The following is a 20005-nucleotide window of genomic DNA, read 5'->3' on the forward strand; positions in this document are numbered from 1 at the left end:
AAATATTTAATTAAATAGGAAGCAAAGGAGCTTATAAAAGCTTTTATGGAGCTCAAACTCAAAGCCAAAAATGAAATTTCATACGAACCTGAACAACAGAAAAAATCTTCGATTTCTATGAAAAAAATTTCATCAGTCGTTGACAGCGTTCCATTGATGTTTGTTCTTATAATAATAATAAATGGATTTCTTATGTTTATTTTAATGAATTTGTTATACGAATGCATTTATATTTTTTTTAGCGATTCCAATAATACTGATGCAAAAAAATCATCGACTGAAATTGATGTTATGATTGCAGGACAATCTGTAAAATTAGTGCAAGCTTCTCCAAGTGGATATGATTTGCACAGTGAAGTTTTTGTTGATCCAAATGCGATATTTTCTGTAAAGAATACGTTTGGAGAAAGCGATCAAATATCAAACAAGCAACAATCAAACTCTCAGCCAACCTTTCAGCTTCCATTTAATTCACTTGATGTTACATCACCAGAAAGAACCCCAGTCTTCGTATTGGGGCAACAACCCACAACGCCTCTTTCATCCATGCAATTGGGTCCTTCTGTCGATACACCTTCTGTTCTTCAATCGCCAAATCTTCCATCTTTTTTATCTCCCCTTCTTCTAACATCTTTATCCCCCATTTCCTTATCACCCGCTTCAGCGCTATCGCCTGGGGTGCCTCAAAAGCCTGCAATTGTGACGCAAACACAAGCTTTATTGACGCAATTGCCTCACTTTTTGAAGGCGCCGTCTTTATCTCTCCCTCATTCGCAACTTCTCATGTCCGCAGCTTCGAGCCCAAATCTGCAAGAGGCATCACAAGATAACTCGTTGCTGTATCAGCTGAATATTGTTCAATTCAAAGATAAGCTTCAACAGATGCAGACATCAGAGGGACAGTCCCAGCCAAATGAACAGGCAACCACGAAAACAGTTTCTTCAACAGCAGAGCAAAGTACGAGAGCAACAGATTCTGCTTCACTTGAGCCTCACAATCAGTCCGTTCTGGATGAATCAACAAGCTCTACCAATTCTGATGCTACAGAAAGTGTGTCAGAACGACCGAATTCTCAGACAGCATCAGAGTTATCAAAAAGTGTGGCTGCAGCAAATTCTTCAGATGAAAAAGAGGAAAAGCCTCATATTTGTATGCAACAAGAAGCAAATCAGCTGCCAAATCAGATTGACAACGCACCAAAGAATGAACTTCAAACAACACACTACCCACAAAACACAAGAAATGAACAATGCGATGGATTGCTTCCTGCACCAACAACTTTGCCGGCAAACAACCTCAATTTTTATTCCAACAGCGGAGCTTATCAGCAGAACTTTCAAGCATCATTTGTGCCAGCAAAGCCAAATTCATTTGGGAAAGAACAGAACAACATGCCCCGCTCTGCTTCATATGCCACCCCACTCCCAGCCGCCTCTTCTGTTTATCTGCGCCAATATCCTCCTTTACCCCACACCCAAATGCCTCCGTCGTTTGAGCCGTCGCTGCGTCCTCTTCAAAAGGCAGGCCAATCTGACTGCATTCAGCCAGCACCTGTGGCTGGACCTGTGCAAGTGCCGAAGTCTGCAAACAGACCTGTTTTACTTCAGATGCCACAGAAGGGCAGCAGCTCCTTCGCAAACACGCCTTTCACATCACATCCAAATGGCTCGCCCAGTCCATCAAATGCCTCCCATCCACAAAGCACTGCCAATATTCCTCTTCTGCCACACAGTCGAGCTGCAAGCTCAAATACCCCGCTGCCATCTGGCCGGAAAGGCAACAGCGCTGCATTGCTGACACCTTCACAGAAGTTTTTCTCTTCTTCTTCTTCTTCTTACTCCTCCTCTTCCTCTTCCTCTTCTGTTGGTGTAGACAATTCTGTTTCTGCTTCGAATTCAGTTTCAGTTCCAGCTGCAAATCTGGTGAATGTTCTGAACGAATCTGCTCGTCCTTCAAACGTCCCTCCCTTCTTATCTGCTGTGCATGGACAGACTTTGAAGAATTCATCGAATTCTCTTCCTCCCAATGCGGTAAATGACACTTCTTCTTCAAAATATCCCTCTTCTTCTCCACCTCCTCCGCCTCCTTTTCGGAACCATCTCTCTTCTGACCCATCTAATCCACCGTATTTGTTCCCTCCACACACTAAACCAGGCATCCCCTCTCTTCCTCTTCCTCTTCCTCTTCCTCTTCCTCTTCCTCTTCCTCTTCCTCTTCCTCCCCCGCCTCCTCCCAAAACACGTGTTACTCTGATGACACCCGCAGAACTCAACCAGCTCGGCCGAATGCAACTTCAAAGTGGCTATCCAATTGCTGCCACAAAGCCATCTTCTGAACTGCCTCTGCCTCCACCCCCGCCAACTGCTGCTACAAACACACAGAACATTCAGATGAATCCAACAGCTAACAAAGTGATACTGCCACTTAATTACAAGCAAGCTGGTGTTCATCCGCCTTTCATTCAGAATACTTCAGCTGCGAACGCATTCCGTGACACCACTCCTGTTATGCACCCAGCTTCTTCCTCTTCTCGCACATCTTTTCCTTCTTCGTCTCCTTCGCCTTCTCCTTCGCCTGTCGTTCTGTCTGCTTTCTCTGCCCCTTCCTTCTCCTCTCAAAGATATCCTGTTCTGCATCCATCTCCTCAGCCATCTCCTTTCACAAAACATCTTCCAACAGCAAGCAACGACTCAAACACACTTCCCACTCAAAAACAAACTCCGCCTCAGAGAAAGTCCTTTCATTCTTCTTCTCGTCCAGCCAGCTTCGACAAGCGCTTTCGCTCAAACTTCTCTTCTGCTACTAACACAAACACATCCACTCAGAACAAAGTTGCTGCTCCTCAAATTAAACTGCCTCTGTCTTCTTCGTCGTCCGATTCTGGTTTTGGAATCGCATCTTCAGCGGCTGCAGAAGCACAACCTTATCCAACTTCATTCAGTTCCAATCAAAATATTGTTCAACAACTCAACAATTATTCTTCTGCCTCCTCATTGCGAGGCACAGTTCCTTCTGCTTCTGCCGCTGCTTCTACTCCTTCACCAGCACATTCATCAACGTCTTCTACTACTGCTGCTGCTGCTGCTACTGCTACTTCTTCTTCTTCTTCTTTCTCTCGTTCTTTTGATCCTTCTACAGTCTCCACTTCGTCTCTTATACGTCAGCCAATTGGATCTTCTGATTCACAAACAACATCTTCGTATTCAAATGAAACTGAGAAGACGATTGCAACTCCTTCAAACAAACAACAGTTTCTCCATCAGACATATTCGACGCCACCCCCTGAACTCTCCCAGAAAACAGTTCCATCCAATTCAACGGGATATCCAAACAGCTATTCGAGTATTCTTCCCAGCGGTGGGGCAGGCCAACTGCAGCCTGCTTCTACTCCTTCGCCGTATCCTACTTTTAGTGCCTTTTCTGCCAAACAATATCCAATTGTTCCATTGACATTAGGAACATCTGAACACACTCAATTGCCACAACAGGGCCAATATCCATCAGAATACCCAGCACATTCGTCGCCATCCAGTGAAAGATTCAACTTCAGCTATCAACAAGCAGGACACCCGTCGCTGATGTCACCTGCTGCACAGGCACAAATCGCTGCTAGCTCGGGATCGCCACAAGAACAAGGCCATACAAGCAGCCATTGTGTCCTGCTGGTATCGAACTTACCTAGCCACACCATTTACTGCGACGAGCTGTTCAATCTCTTCTCGTCGTTTGGCACAATTGTGCGCATCAAGCTGATTCGAAGACTCGAAGAAGAAGATCCCGAAGCGATGGGAGGCAGCGGTGGAAGTGCAGCTGAAGACGAAGACAGCGAAAGCGACAAAGACAGAACAGAAAAGACTACCAAGAAGGACGACGAGAATGCCACTGAGCCCAACAAGACTAGCCAAAGCAAGAAAAAATTCGATCCTTTTCATCGTCGCCACGCACTCATCCAATACGAGACACCCGAACAGGCTGGCCAGGCTATTCAGTTTCTGCGGATGGTCAGAGTGTTTGAGCATGTGCTGCAGCTCAGCTGGTCGCGGTACAACTTTGTCACTCCGCCGCCGCCATTTGTGAGGACACGGATGAAGAAAGAGAGGAGAATTGAGAGACAGAAGGAGATTGAGCGGATGAGGGCGAGAGAAGAAGAAGGACTGCTGTCAACCCAGCCACCAGAATTGGAAAAGAGGCGAGAAAAAGTGTTGAACGAGGCACTTCCGTGCACTTCGCACGAACGCCCAACGACTGTGGATTATTCGGCATCACCTCTAAATCGCTATGTTCTTTTTGGAGAAAAAAACAAAAGATTTCTGACTCAACCAACAAAGACGCTGCATGTATCAAACATCCATCCACAGACGAGTGTGATGATGCTGCTGGAGCATCTTTTGGGAGGAGAGATCGAAAAGACAGAGCCAGCTGGGTTCAAAGAGCTGATGAACTTTGAGTCGTGGAAGAAGAATCGCCTGAGACCGAAAAAATCAGAGCGAGAAAGAGGAATGATGGGGAAAGAGACATTCAGAAAGAGCATTCAAGTTAAAGGCGAAAAAGGAAGTTTGAATGATGCAAACAGTGGGGAAGAGTGCCAAGAAGACCCAGAAAAGGAATACTTGTACACAAGATGGAATGAGAGCTCGAGGATGGACTGTGAAGAACAAGGAGTGAAATATGAGAAAAGAGGAGGACGATGGGGAATACGGAACATCGAGATGATTGGCGAAGATGGAAGAGGCAAAGAAACATTTTCCAGCTCATTTTTTGATGCCAACGCATCTTCTGGCAGACGCAACAGAAGAGACGATGCCAGCAGCAAAGAAACAGCTGAGCAAAAAGCGAATGGAGGGCTTATTGTGAAGAAGAAGATGAAGACAGCGCTTGTGGAATTTAACACTGTTCAGACGTCGGTTGAGGTGATGTGCCTGATGCACCACACAGAACTGAATGGATATTACATTCGCTTGGCCTTCACACGAAGCAGGATTGAGCATCGCTCAAATGCATCAAAAAGATAAAGTTATTGAATGGCCATTGAATAACTATGATGGATTGAACAAAAGATGGCGATTTTATAAATTTAGATTTTGCAAATTGATTTAAAGTAATTCACAGATATGGTGAATGTGAGCATTTGTAAGGGAAATGAGCATAATATTTTTGTGATTATTTCCGTTCTTTCTAATTCAAAATGCTTAAATAAAACTCTTTTATATATATTTCACTTATGTTTCTTTTTTCACTACTTTTGGCATTGAATGCGAGTGATGTCAGTTTCGTGTTTTCCGTTTCAGCACTGGTTTGCTTTTTGATCTGTTTCTGAATGATAGCAGTGAACAAAGGCAACCCTCGTTTTGATATTGATTATTATGTTTATGGATTTTATGGTTATTATGCATTCTGAAAGTGTCAAAGTCTTTTTTATTCAGTTGATAAGAATTTTGTATTTTTTACGTTTCTTTTCTTTTCTTGCTCTGCTGTATTCGATAATTTTTGATACTTTTTTGTTTCGCCTCAAAGTTAATAATCTTCTTTTTTATTTATTTATTTGTTTGTTTGTTTTAAGTTTGAAATCTAATTCACTTTTCTACATTCTTTTTACAACCTCTTTATCAGCAGTGTGTTTATGAATTTTATTTACTCCTGTATTTCTTATGCTTGATAAAAAAATGTTACTTGTTTGATGAATAATTTCTGTTTATTCTTTTTCTTTAGATTGCGGATGCTGCCTTGTTAAGCTTTTGTTATCCTCTTCCAACAGATGCTCTTTTTTCATATTAATTTAGATGAACTCAGATTTATTCATACCTTCAGTCGAGATCCGTCTTTTTTATTCATAACATGTTCTTTCTTGGCTCGTCCACTATCGTTTGTTTTGCTTTCCATTCCTTTTATTCTTTTATCATTATTATTTTTTAATTTAAGTTCTAACTATTATTCTTATTAGGATTTTGGTTTTCAAAATATTTTAAATAAATATTCAGTTTTTTTTTTCGTTTTTTGAATGAGTTTTGAAAGATTATTGTTTATTTACTCGACGTTTGGTGTGTTCGTACAGTATTTTATTTATTTAATATTAGTTTTGTGTGGCATGGCAACTTTTCTATTCTAATAATTATTCTTTGTCATTCATTTTGGTGACTTCTGCAACGGTCATACATTACAAAAGTAGAACCTTGTAGATAAAAGGGAAATTTTAAAGCCAAAATTGTTTCTCTCTCTCTCTCTCTTTCTTTCTCTCTTCCTATTCTTTCTTTAAATAATAATTGTTGCGACTGCATTAATTACTTTTGATGTTATTTTTTTTCTCTTACATTATCTTTTTTAAAGAACATTTCGAGTTAAAATTATTTGTTTTTAAATATTTAGTTTTTGATTTATTGTTGCAGCTCTGTTTTCAATTTGTAATCTGTCAAGTTTTGTTCATGCAAAGGTTTTTTTGACATGAGATCTTCTTCTTTTTTTGATTTTTGTTTCAAAATGATTATGTTGTTATGTTCCAAACGGTGAAATATTTATCTGCTCAAGAAAAAAACAAAACATATCAGCATATATTCCTCTTCAAACATTATTTTTCGGGTTTTTGCACAATATTTCAATAGACAATTATTAAATGTATTCATTAAATGTTTATTGAAATATGAAAATAAAACATGATTATCTTTTACAAATTGATGGGAAATGTTTCAGATTATTCAGAGGTTTTCAAAAAAAAAGAATTAGATTCGTTTTCAATTTAATAAATTGCTACTAGATCATCATTTTTGCAAAACAATATAACAAAGTGAAATTTTACATATGATATAAAAAATGTGTATAAAATAAGATTCGAAATAAGACACCAGTATTTTTATATTTTTATATTAAAAAAAAAATTATATAAAATATGTAACTTTATACAATGCACAATCAAGAGAAATGCAATGTAAACAATTTCGGTTATGAATCAACTTGACTAACACAAAAGAACAGAAAGATTTCGGTTCTTTCAGCAAGTTGAGCAACTCCTTTTCTAACATTCTGATTGTAATAAGCAATCGCAGCGAAGTTCAATGAAGTGTTATTATTTAACCAAAAGATAATAAATCCAAAAAAATACACATAAACTAAAACTTGTGATCACATATTGATTAAATAGGATAAGACAATGCAGAAGTTGAAGATGAAGGAATGTCGGTGGATGATTCTTGTGTGAGCTGATCTGCAGAAATTGTTGCATTTGAAGAAGACACAGCTTCCTTTCCCATCAAATTTTGGGATTTTTCATTTGCATCTTCTGAAGCAACTTCAGAACTTAAACCTATTGCTTTATTATCACCGCCTTCTTCATCTTCTTGCTGTTCATCTGCTTTATCATCATCCTCCTCTTCCTCTTCCTCTTCCTCTTTTTCATTCTCACTTTCAGATGTGCCTTCGCTCGAATCTTCTTCACCTTCTGTGTTTTCGTCTCGCTTTTTCCTGAGTCGTTCTTCTAAAAGTTTTAATTTCTTTTCCATTTCTCTTTGCTTCGCTCTTTCTATCAACTTCTCCCTCAATTGTTTCTTCAGTCGTTCTGTCTCTAACAGATCTTCTTCATCTTCCTCTTCTTCCTCTTCTTCCTCCTCCTCCTCCTCCTCTTCCTCCCATTCTTCTTCTTCCCACTCTTCCTCTTCTTCTTCCTCCTCCTCTTCGTCATCTTCTTCTGACTCAGACTCAGACTCCGACTCAGATTCAGATTCTGATTCTGATTCTTTCCTGTCTTCCTCATGGCCAACGTGTGCATCAACCCTTTCTGATGCCTCCTCTGCCACACTCTGATCAGATGCATACACTTTGTCTTCAACACTCTCAATCGTCGCCTCCACAGCCTTCGGCCACACTTCCACAGACTCGTCTTCATACACCTCAACAGAACCCCACTGAAGCCTTTTCATTTCTCTTCGGACAACTTCGATCGGCAGCTGCAATTTGTCCTCGCTTTTCCCTTTGCCAAGTGAAGAATACGTTGAAAACTGAGCAATCGAAGAAGCTCTTGAATGGGAGCGGACAGACTCCTCTTTCGTGTCCTTCTTCGTTTCAGAACGATGTTTGTGTGACTTTTTGCTTCTTTTGCTGTGTTTGCGATCGGATTTAGAGCTGCCTGACTCGCTGTCTTCGCCTGACGACTCGTTGGATTTTCTAGTTTTTCTCTTTGATGTGCTGCCTCTATCGCTATCTTCGCTGTCACTCCCCCCATGTTTTGAGTGCGTGCCATGCCGATGGCGATGGTGGCGGTGGTGATGTTTCGAGCTTTTGCTGCGTTTGTGGTGCTTGTGGTGCTTCTTCGTTTTCCGATGCTCATCATCATCGGTGTCGCTGTTGCTTGATTCTCCTCTTTTTTCTCTTCCTTCGCTCTTCTTTTTCTTCTTTGCAGCTTCGCGATCTTTCGTCTTTTCCTGCTTTCCTTCCTTCACATCCTTCCCAGATGTCTCTGCTCCCTCCTTTTCACCCTGGAACCATCTGATAGACGCTTCCTTCTCATCCAGCTTCAGCAGCCCATACTGCACAGCAACACGAGCCATCCAAAGCTCAGCAAATCGCACAACCATCAGCTCAACATCCAGCTCTCCCTTTTCGTCTTTCCCCTCAGCCGCAGAAGCTCCTGCCATTGACTGCGCTCCTGCGAAGCCTTGCCTCGAACTAGCTCCCTGAATTCCTCTGCCACTCCTGCCTCTTGCTTCGTTCTTTGCGGATTGGGTCTTTGTGCCCATTTCGCGCTCTTTCTTCTTCGCCTCTCTTTCTCTCATCGCCCGTTTGGGCTCCAACGCGTCCAGTTCCCTCTTCGTAAGGCTTGTCGAGTCAACCACAATTCCCTTTCCGCTCCAGCAGCACAACGTCTTTTCTCTTTTGCGTTGCGGGTGGTCTTCAGAAAGAAGAGAAATTTTAATAAACGGCATATTGCAAATCATATCCCAAATTCTTGATCTGTCAAGTTTTTTCAATGGCTCATGTGCTGGAATATGAGGCGCTTCCTTTCCTGCAAATGGAGTAGAATAGGAAGAAAACTTCGATTTTGCTTTTGGTGTTGGTTTTGGCTGCCTGCTAAGTTTATCTGCCTCTTCAATTATTGTAACGAGTAATGTAATAATGCTTTTCTCGTTAATTTGATTGCGAGGATCTTTATGAGTAATCACAACAATTGGATCGTGTGGACGAGTAAAACTAATTGCATCTCCCCGAATTTTCGATGAAACATTTGAAGATGAAGATTTTGCGGAATTAGAAGCAATGGGTTGTTTCTGTTCATTATCTTTTGTCTGAGATGAAGAAACATTTGAAGAACCCGGAGATGAATAAGAAGAAAAAGAAGCAGATGCTTTGGATACAACGACAGATGCAAATGCTGGTGGTTGGGGAAAAAGAGGAGGAAGTGCCGAAGGTTGAATTTTCGTCACGCGATGATGGGCTCGAGTTGATTTTTCTTGCTTTTTTCCAGGCAATTCTACGGCAACTGCTCCTTTCAATTTATCTGGCACATTGCATTCTGCTTGTGAAAAAATATGGAGATGTTCTGAAATGATGGAGAATGGATATTTTTTCTTATCTTCTTTTCCGATAACAAATGACTGGGAAAATATAGAAGGGAATTCGTCTTCTTTTTTAATCCATCCTCCAATGGATATGTGGTAAAATTCTAAAAACGAGGCAATTTGCTCCTCTGAATGAATTACTTCAGCTTTCTTTTCATTCTCAAATTCAGCTCTTATATCTTCAATCCCCACTCGATGGACAGTATTTTTATTACATTCTATAACTCTTATAGCGTTTTCTGCATAAAGATCGACCAATTCTAACGGATTTGTATCCAATAAATGAAAATAGCATTGAACAAAATCTTTTCCAAATGTTTGTCCTTCTGCAATCTTTTCCTATATAATTTATAATAAAAAATAATGTTCCACTTTTTAATGAAAAGCATACATTTTGTTCCATTGAGCTCAGAAAAAAAATTTTTGATCAACTTGATCGATAAAAACCATTTTCGCATACATGTGTTTTTACAGAAAAACACAAGAAACTGATAAAAGTGTATTGTTACAGTGCTCAAGAAACATGTGTCTCATTTAATGATGAGGATTATTTGACAGGATGAGGAGGAGAGGAAGTGATTTGTTCACAAGAACAGACTTCTTTTAAAAAGCACCAGAAAATGAAGGAATAACAAAACAAAATGTTTATTTGAATATTCCCACTTCTTTTCCTTTTTTTGGCGAACACATGCGCAAGAAGCATTTTCAGTCATCTACTCTGTCCTTGAGAAGTATGCTTTCTATTATTTGTAACTCAAATCTCTTTTTTATGTATATCGCCCACACTAAAACATAAGTTAATATTGTTTGAAAACTTAAATTTTATTAACCATTGATTTCATATACAATTATTTCGAGAAAAGATTTTGAGATTCAACTCGGCTGGACAATGCAAAGATTCAAAGAAAGATATAGATAATCAACTTCATTATTAACATAATCCAATTTGCATTTCATTTATTGTTTTGGAATGAACAAGTGATCTGGTGATTTGATTGAAAAAGTTGAAGTGAAGGGAAATGGAAACAAAATGAGTTTTCATGAAAAAGAAAGAGGAATGGTGAAACAAATGAACAATAAATTCAATTTGAAGCACAAACAAGTCATTTAAGAGAATGAAAAGATAAATTCTGTTCGAAGATGAGCATTAACCATTTCTATTTGATGTTATTTTGAATTGATCTGTTTTAAATACTGAAAGCTTTTGAGAACCAAATGAATTTGAGTCTATCGCTTACATCATCGTCATGTCTGTTTCAGCAAATGTTTAAAGATATTGTAATGACATGTATAGAAAATAAATTGGGGTCGTCAGCAAAGAGTTTCCCTTCATTTTTTGTTTAAAAGCTCAATCTCGTTGTTTCTGAATGAAGTGAGTAACTGTGGTCGGGATTTTTAATTCTCTCTCAAATGAAAAGTTGAAGCATTTGCTTGATGAGTTTGTGAATGAGAAAGAATGAAAAACAGAAAGGAAGGAGAGATTTAATGATGGATGATCATAACTGTGCCTGCAATGAACGAATGGAGTTGAGAAAGCGAAGTGAGAGAAGGGGTATTTTGGATGGCTCCCTATCAGAAACACCAACAAATGAAAAGAAATATACTGGGAAGAGATTCATGAAGGAAAAGATAACCGAACGAAACTCTTCATACGAAAAAGAAACGAAAAGGATTCTTTTCATGAAAAACAATAACAATTCGTTTTAAGATGAGGTGCATCATTGTTGATGCTTCAGAATGTGAATTGTTTTTCTCGAAATGAGAGAAATTATATTCTATTTGTAATGATGATTGAAAAGAAATGATCATTGGTAGTTGAAAAATGCAGTGGTGTTTATATCCATTGGAATTGGCAGAAAAGCATCATTAATCTTCACTTTTATTTCAGTAACAATTTCATGTGAATTTCACTCATAAACATCGACTCTAGAAAAAACCACTGAGAATTCTTACCCATCAACTCGAAATTTATTTTTTTGAATTTCTCAGATTTTTTGTGTTCATGTTCATTTTTTCATCGAATGCAGACTCTTTCTCAATCTTCATATTCATCTTTATTCTTTCAACAATGTGTGATTCAACTTGTAATGGATTATTATCTCCAAATGGGATATCAAGCGTCAGACATTCCCACAGCATCATTCCTATCGAAAACACAACCGTCTTCTTCGTTGCTTGCTTTTTTGTTCCATTCATCAGTTCAGGCGCCTTCCACCTCATGCACTCTGTCCTGTTGTCTTCCTCATCTTCAAAGGCAGATGAAGGAGGTGAATTTCTGTTATAGTTATTCACAACCGAGCAATCAGATGAAGATGTGATTATCGTTGAGGCTGACGAAATAGATGAAGAATCTGAATCTGATGAAAAGTCGGAATGCATCGCAACGCAGATGACCATGTGTTCGGAGAACAGTACAATGAGAGGACTCAGATTGGTAAGAGAAGAAAGAGGATTATCCATTTCATCAAATGAGTGGAGCGCGAGATTAGCCACCCAGAACAGGATTTGAGCAGCTGTCATCTCTCTCTCCTGAAGAGTTCCGATTGCCATCTCTTTCTTCTCATTTTTCCCATGAAGAAGCATGAACAATGAATCCCTCAGATCCACAATCAGCTTTTCATGTGGTGATGAGCAGGCCATTGCATCCACCAGATTCGACATCGATGAAGTGGTTGGGCACAGACTTTCCGATCGAACAAATGTGGATTCTGTGTCTGATGTGTCTGTGGTTGAAGTGGGTGAAATGGATGGTGAAGGAGTTCTCTTTCTTGTCTCTTCTTCTTCTATTTCATTCTTCTGTGGTTTCCATTCTGGAATCTTACTTTTCACTTTCTTCAGATAAAAAATTTTTGTCATTATTCATATGGGAGAAGACAAAATCAAATCATTTTCGATTATCAAGAGTCGTGCCCATTTTTTTGAAAGGTTTTTTTTTAACTTTCTCTCTCAACCTCTCACTTTTTTGATCTTCTATTTCCTCCAATTGAATGATTAATTATCTTTTCGAATCCTTCATCACTTTGATATTCATATTTCAATAAATTCTTCCACGCAACAAATTTTCTTCTAAAAATTCGACAAAAAGACAAATTCTTGTTGAATAATCAATTAAAGTTTGGTTCAAACAATTTGTTATCTGAATAAAGAAAATGCTATGTGTTATGTATTACCTGCTTTTCTATTTTTGTTGTCACTTTGTTTGCTCTTTCGAACAATTTGATTCATGTGTTTAAAGATTATCAATAATTGAAGAAAACAACTCTATCACATGTATTCTTTTCTTTGACGCAATGATGACCTTTAGCATATTTGTTATTATCTCCTTTTATTAAATCTGATTCTCAAAAAATAATTTTTCTATCACCTAATTTCATGTCAAAAGCAGTGTTTTGTCTGTGACAGTCTCACATAATCTTGCTCCATTTTTACTAACAAATTTTGAAATTAAATTAATAAAATTTTTTATCAAACAACACAAATTATAGTTAATTGTTTCTCTTAAAGTTTCTGACTGGAAAGATATTTGATGGGAAAATATATTCTTTTTTTTTTTTTTTGTAAAATTGAATACCATTGTGTTGAAGATGAAAAATTATTTTTATAGCAAGGAAAAAGTTTTAAACCATAATAAAAACAATTTCAATGATGAACTCAAGAATGTTTAAATTACTTACTCATCCAAGAAAACGTTTGTCAAAGTATCAGAACTTAGATGACGTGTGAAGAGTATTGCATAAATAAATTTAATATTAAAATCTGATTGTTCATTAGGCCGTGGAACTTATCCGAAATAGTCAAAGAATTGTTGTATTAAGCGGTGCTGGAATTTCAGTGTCGTGCGGAATTCCTGATTTTAGATCAAAAGGTGGATTTTATAGCAGGCTTGCAGATGAAGGAATCGAACCTCCAGAGAAAGTTTTCGATATAGAATATTTTTCGGAAGATCCTAGTCTATTTTACAAATACGGAGGATTGATCATGCCTACAAAGTTTACTCCTTCATTAACTCATCGCTTTATTGCGAAATTAGATCAGGAAGGTAAACTTCTCAAAAACTATACACAAAATATAGATAATTTAGAAGTTGATGTGTGAATATTTTATTTTTTCAAAAATAAGCAGAAAGAATTGAACAACATGTATGCTACTCTTTATTTAATATCATTTAGGCAGGTGCTGTGCACGTTCGGCATTGCCATGGAACAATGGGTAAAGCAACTTGCATGAAGTGTGGAAAAGAAATTTCAGTTACAGAGATTCGTTCGGAATTGGAAAAGGGTGAAATTGCTTATTGCAAGTATTGCACGGATAAAGAGCCCGGAGTTATGAAGCCAAATGTTGTATTTTTTGGTGAAGCATTGCCTAGCGAATATTTTTCTGAATGGGAAGAAGATCAAGGCAAATGTGATTTGATGATTGTGGTTGGCACATCCCTAAAAGTTACACCAGTTGCTACAATGATTGCTGATGTTGCTTATGAAGTGCCTCAGATGCTTGTTAATCGTGAAAAAGCTGGTCCAAAAGACCATTTTGACATGTATTTGCTTGGAAATTGTGACGATGTGTTTGGAGAAATTGCAAAGAGGTTGGGTTGGGATTTAACGCCTGCGTCAAACAAACCTCAAGAAAAGAAGACAGAGTCAACAATAAAAGTCGAAGAAATTGCTAAAGAAGTTATTCTCAAAGAAGAAAAGGTTGAAAAAGATGAAGGATTAAAAGCAAAAGAAGTCAATTCTGAAGAAAAAGTGGAGGAAAGCACAATATCTTCTTCAACTTCGTCGTCTTCTGTTCCATCAGTCAATGAAACAGAACACAAAGAAAAGACCGTTACAATTACATTTATTGAGCCTAATACCACAATATTTAGAGGTGTGTGCAGCTGTTCTTTTTAACTTCAAATTTTTTCGCTTTCTTTTCATATTACCACATCAATTATCACATTTACATAAACTTTATTTTCTTCTCTTTCTCTTTCTCTTTCTCTTTCTCTTTCTCTTTCTCTTTCTCTTTCTCTTTCTCTTTCTCTTTCTCTCTTTCTCTCTCCTTTCTCCTTTCCTTTCTTTTTTATTCTTCATGCAGGTGATGATGATCTTGAAATGCTTGAGAAAGAGATCTCTGCACTTTCTATAAAAGCTTCAAAGGATGCAAAGCCAATTCAACCAGAAGAAAAAGCATTGAAAGCAGAAGACGAAAAGAAAGATAATTAGAAAAGCATATGTTCTTATTGTAATAATTTTTGAAAATTATTTTTCCTTTTGAAAACTGATAGTTTTATTTCTGCTTTTTAAAGTTTTGGTTTGAGCTGAATTTTTAAACAGAAAATTTTCATTTAAAGAAGTATTGCTGAAGTTGAAATGTGATTGCTTCAAAAACAAAAAATCATTAACTTAGAACAACAAATGTGTAAAAACTAACATCCCAAAAACCAGCAGCCATAATAAAAAAGGAATCAGTGCATCTAAACTATGCACAAATATATAATTTGCAATCCAAAAACAATAATTCACAAATTTCGCTCGTAAAACTATCGTCTCTAATTAAAAAGGAAAGAAATGAAATGTGATAAAAAACAGAAATTTCATAAGATTTACAAGCTAAGCTATAAAAAGATTTCAAAGATTTTAAAAGTAATAAATATTACACATAGAATAAATCTGTATTTCAGCTCAAATAGCGAAGGAGCAATGCTTTATTCACGGATTTTTCTGCAGTTAATAATTTTGTAGTGTAATTTCTCATTTTATTAAGTGATTCATCATGCACGTCGGCCCAAAAGAAATAAGTTAATATAACAAATAAAATAAATCCAGCCAAGACAATCAAATAAAGCGGTATAAAATAGAAGCAAAAGTGCCCTTGCATAACATGATCCATGCGAAGTGTTAGAAGAAATGATTGTAAAAACACGAATGAAAACGAGAGGATATTAATTGTCCATTTTAAGCATGTCTCGTCATCCAAATCAAAAAGGTCCTCATAGTTTAACATAATGATTACCAATAGCAAAGACACATACATTGGTATCATTGCAATAGTCCAACTGTATGATACAATGCCTGTGAAGACAATTAATTGACAAAGAAAAAAAAAAAAAATCAAAAAGAAAAAGGAAATGTATTGAAATTAAAAAGCAAATAAATAATCTGAAAATTTTTATTAACAATGATGCTTATTCATACCATCAGCTTTAAATATTACGAGTAAGAAAGAAGCAAAAGAGCTTAATACAGAACCTGGAAGCAACACAAAGTTCGTTAGCCATTCGAATTCTTCAGAAAAAAAGTTGAAAATGCAAAAGACTATCAGAGCAAGATATAAAAGCTCATAAGGAATTAGCGGAACAGAGAAGCTAATCTTCATCAAGCCATCCAACCACATTGCAGGCAAGAATAGAAAGACGGAAGCAAGCGAAAGAAGTGCTATAATGCATTCTGATTCTGCAATTGACATAGAAATTGAAGCAACAGAAATTCCAATACTAAATACTACGCCACTAAAGGTAAATGAAACAAAGCTATGTGGCCTAGTTCCTTTTTCCAAAGCTTCAGCAGCAAACGGAATCATAACACCTCCTGCAAGTGCAAATCCAACAATGGCAAGCAAAAAAATGTAAAAAACTCCCCAAGCTAACATGGATCTTACATATTTTGATTTACCATTGTTTTTTGATATTTGTTTATTTTGCTTGATAGAATGAATGGTTCTTAAATAAGCGCTTTTCAAACAAAAATAAATAAAGCGATAATAACAATACGCGTAAACAACTTAAGTTACATATTTTGAAACAATTCATACAAAAAAGTACTTTTCCATCCTTTTTCGCTTAATCCATATTTTCCTAAACTTTTTTTGTTTGGCTGGACACCGCAAACGGACATAGATAGTGGTTGGATATTTGTTGAATTAAGCCCTATTATTTCTCTAAAAATGGGCATTGAACAAGCACATTGATTCATCCAAAGGCTGAGAATGTTCAACAAAAAATAAGTATAAAACAATTCATAATATAACTCAAACACTTCGTTTTGAATAAGATTTTTTAGCCTTTTGTTTACAAATTGAAGATTCAGTAATGTGTTGTAATCGCAATTTCCCAGAATTCTACCAAATCATTTCCACAATTCAAAATTCAATTGAAAAATAACAGAAGTCATAAAAATGCAAAAAAATATATTCTCAATAAGTTTGGAAAACAATGATGTTAAAATAGCAAACAGATTCAATACTTCATCTGGTAAATCGCCTTTAAAAAATATTTTCAAGCATTTTCATGAAATGATAAAAATTGTTATTTAGAATATTAAAATCTCTAAAAACAAATAGTTTCATTTAGAACAACATTCATACATAGAGATATTTCATTACGCATCATTTTTTAAGTGTAAGCCCAATCCTAAAATTCTTATAGTCCAGTTATATGTTTTCAATGAATTGCTCGTTGATCAATATGATCTTTGTGTTGTCATAAAAATAGGTAAATCATAACAATAAAAAAAGTCATAACACAATTTGACAAAACATCATAGGTTCTTTTTGAGTGATGTGAAAATGAGTTTTAAAATTTTGTTTCTAAATTTTCATTTCTTGAGAGGAAAAAAATTAGTTACCGATATTTTTTATTTTAACTGATAGCATAAAAAAATTAATTCAGGATATTTCGCAGCAAATGCTAAAGACAAGAATGACCTTAGTATTCTTCATGTGGGTGATTATTTTTGAAATCATAACTTTTTTCGAGATATCGATTTTTCAAAGATTGTTTTCTTTTGGGAAGAAATTTTCCATCCAAGTGCTAAAATAATCACAACTGTTTCAAAAACAAATGCATGATCTGAAATATTAATTAAGAGGTCTTGAATATGCCTGTTCGCTTTTCAGTGTTCATTTGTAAACATTTAAAAGAAATTTTCGAACCGAAATTTTTGAAAGAAAAAATATGTGTTCAAAAATAATCACCCATATGTAATTTTGTTTTTGAATTCTCGCTTGTGACAGACAGTATCATGAGCGTAACCATAATCTTTCAATCTTGCATAAGTCTTCCATTCATCGCTTCTGATCCGAGTTCCAGGAAGAATTTTGGCTCGTTTTATTGGAACCAATGTCTCAGCCTTTCTATTTGGCACGATCATCACGAAGTTCTTCCCCGCACCTCCCTCTGGTTTCCTTTCCACAGTTCCAAATATCCAAATTTGCCTCTTCTTTTTCCCTTGCCCACACTTTCTGTGCCTCCAAACCGCTTCGTCGATCTCCACAATTCTTCCTTGCCCTCCTATGGTAGCTTAATTTTTTTTCCATATTGATGTGCATCTGACTCGAATAACACTCGTCCAATAATGTATTGTGTTTTCACTTATTCCAAGAAGTTCACAAATGTGTGCGGCTGATATACCAATGTAATAACAAAAAACATTCATCAAAAACTTTCTCAGCGGTATTTCAGAATTTTCCAAAGATGTGTTTTTACAAACTGACTGTTTTTTGCCACATTTTCCGCATCTCCAATATTAGAAATATTGCACTCCAGATGTGACTATCATTTTGCATTAATCATGTCTGCATTCTGGAGCTTCTCCTTCCAGCACATTTTCGAAATACCATTTCCATGCACCCATATCATCAGAAAATATTTCGTTGAGTTCACAGATAAGTGTTTTTGTGAACATTCTTTGTGACAAAGACATTTGATGAATGTTTGATCAAACCCATAAATACTTGAAAATGACAATTTTTCAATAAAAAAAATAATATTTTTGACCACTTTCCGCATGTTTTTAAAAGATAATAATTGCATAATAATTAATAAAAAATCATTATAAACAGAAATAAACGTATTCCAGGCGTTCCCATATCTTCAGGTCTTGCCAAACTTTTTTCGGATTGTTGATTTTTCAAAAGGTTTATTTCTTTGGAGTGGAATTATCCATTCAAAAGAAAAAAATTTTAATAATTGTTTGAAATAACATTGATTAAGATTATACTCATTTTAAATTTGTCTTCGAATAAGAAATGACTTTTCGATGTTTATTTTTCAATATTCGAAATGATTTTTCAAACACAAATATTTGAACGAAAAAATATGGATTCAAAAATCATCACCCATTGGCTTTTCTTTTTGGAAAGTTGCAAATATTTAATTATGGGAATAATAAAAAAACTTCATATCTTTATCGAATTACTGTTCCCACTCATAAATGAAAACAAGAATGAATATTAAGCATTGTCAATAAATGACCATGATGCTTTTGAATGCATATTTCTTGATTTTCTGATCAAAAAATAAATCCATTTCAAATACGCATTTATTTGTTTTTTTAACAGATAAGAATAAATAAACAAATATAAAACAACACTTTTAAAAAAATTAATCAAAAAAAAATTAGAAATAGCGTTTTTGCTTTTTCATTCATCTCTCTGGTTTTTATGAAATTTAGTTATTTTAAATGTTCTTCCATCTTTGGAACAGTGAATCTCAGAAAAATAGTGGTCACATGTCATTTCATCTGCAATAACGGTTAAAGTGGAATCAATCTACACCTATTTCGATCACGCCCATTATATTTAAATTTATGTTATTTCCTATCTTAAACAAACTCTGAATTAAATAATTTCTAGTGTTATATGACTAATTGTTTTCGCGTTTTATTTGCAAGGGTTAAGAAAATGAAAAAAAGTTAGGGTTTTCCAAGAAAATCCATTTCTTTTTTTGAAAATTAACGATAAGAAAGAGATGATTTTAAATAGGCCTTTGCGACAACCAATTTTTTCGTTTTCCATGTCGGTCGATTTTGCTTTCAGTTGTCGAGGATTGTTTTTTTTTTTTTTTTTTTTTTTTTTTTTTTTTTTGAATATGGCTTTCAATTTCTTGAAACCTAATAGAACCTAGGCCTTTGCGACAACTCATTTTTTAAATTATTGTGTCGGTCGAATAAGTCTTTCTTTGTCGATTTGTTAATTTTACAATTATTGTCCAAAAAGTGTGCAATCATAGTTTTTATTGCAAACTTTCTCAATTTAATGAATTTCTCACAATTAATAGGTGTTAATTTTTAATACATTTAAAAGTCGAATAAAAAATAATCGAAAAAATTTATAATTCATTTGATCGAAATACATTCGTTGGAGATCCGATTCGTTGGCTTTGTTTTAATGCGCTATATTAGAAAATGAGTTCAATTTCCTTGTAAGAAAAGTTTGATGCAAAATTTTGCACTCTAAACTTTGTATATTTTCTTTTTTATTGTTAATTAATTAATGAAACGATATAGTTTAAACATATGCATTTATTTCATTATCTCTTGTTTCACAATTTTGATGTTATTGCTTGATATGCAATATCTGCATGTGAGACATAAATAAAAAAGCAATCAATAAAGAGATTCAAAAATATTTATTTTTTAAAAAACACATTGTTCAGAACAGGTTTGAAGCAGTTTTTCTTTTATTTAAGATAATATTTATT

At 35.7% G+C, this 20005-nt stretch overlaps 5 protein-coding genes across 5 annotated transcripts; 2 read left to right on the plus strand and 3 right to left on the minus strand.

Moving 5' to 3' along the window:
* Positions 1-117: 117 nt before the first annotated feature.
* Positions 118-5013, plus strand: MONOS_3187 (uncharacterized protein; the record flags this gene model as incomplete). The annotated part of the gene is made up of 2 exons (XM_067873169.1): positions 118-158; positions 243-5013. The coding sequence occupies 2 exons, from the start codon at positions 118-120 to the stop codon at positions 5011-5013; spliced, it is 4812 nt and encodes a 1603-aa protein (XP_067727998.1).
* A 1662-nt stretch (positions 5014-6675) lies between these two features.
* Positions 6676-9984, minus strand: MONOS_3188 (uncharacterized protein). The gene is made up of 2 exons (XM_067873170.1): positions 9935-9984; positions 6676-9882 (listed from the first exon to the last, which is right to left on the minus strand). Exons 1-2 carry the CDS (start codon positions 9944-9946, stop codon positions 7126-7128), a joined length of 2769 nt encoding a protein of 922 aa, XP_067727999.1. The 5' UTR covers positions 9947-9984; the 3' UTR covers positions 6676-7125.
* Positions 9985-11511: 1527 nt separating this feature from the next.
* Positions 11512-12399, minus strand: MONOS_3189 (uncharacterized protein; the record flags this gene model as incomplete). The annotated part of the gene is made up of 1 exon (XM_067873171.1): positions 11512-12399. The coding sequence occupies one exon, from the start codon at positions 12397-12399 to the stop codon at positions 11512-11514; it is 888 nt and encodes a 295-aa protein (XP_067728000.1).
* Positions 12400-13169: 770 nt separating this feature from the next.
* Positions 13170-14877, plus strand: MONOS_3190 (putative NAD-dependent protein deacetylase sirtuin-1). Its single transcript, XM_067873173.1, has 4 exons — positions 13170-13260; positions 13315-13632; positions 13713-14412; positions 14623-14877. Exons 1-4 carry the CDS (start codon positions 13186-13188, stop codon positions 14748-14750), a joined length of 1221 nt encoding a protein of 406 aa, XP_067728001.1. The 5' UTR covers positions 13170-13185; the 3' UTR covers positions 14751-14877.
* A 689-nt stretch (positions 14878-15566) lies between these two features.
* On the minus strand, positions 15567-16915 carry MONOS_3191 (uncharacterized protein; the record flags this gene model as incomplete). Its single annotated transcript, XM_067873174.1, has 7 exons — positions 15567-15599; positions 15723-15728; positions 15844-16246; positions 16339-16506; positions 16561-16644; positions 16759-16786; positions 16909-16915. 7 exons carry the CDS (start codon positions 16913-16915, stop codon positions 15567-15569), a joined length of 729 nt encoding a protein of 242 aa, XP_067728002.1.
* Positions 16916-20005: the final 3090 nt, after the last annotated feature.

The sequence above is a fragment of the Monocercomonoides exilis genome (genome assembly GCF_001643675.1).
Source record: "Monocercomonoides exilis strain PA203 chromosome Unknown scaffold20-1493094, whole genome shotgun sequence".
Lineage (NCBI taxonomy): Eukaryota > Preaxostyla > Oxymonadida > Polymastigidae > Monocercomonoides > Monocercomonoides exilis.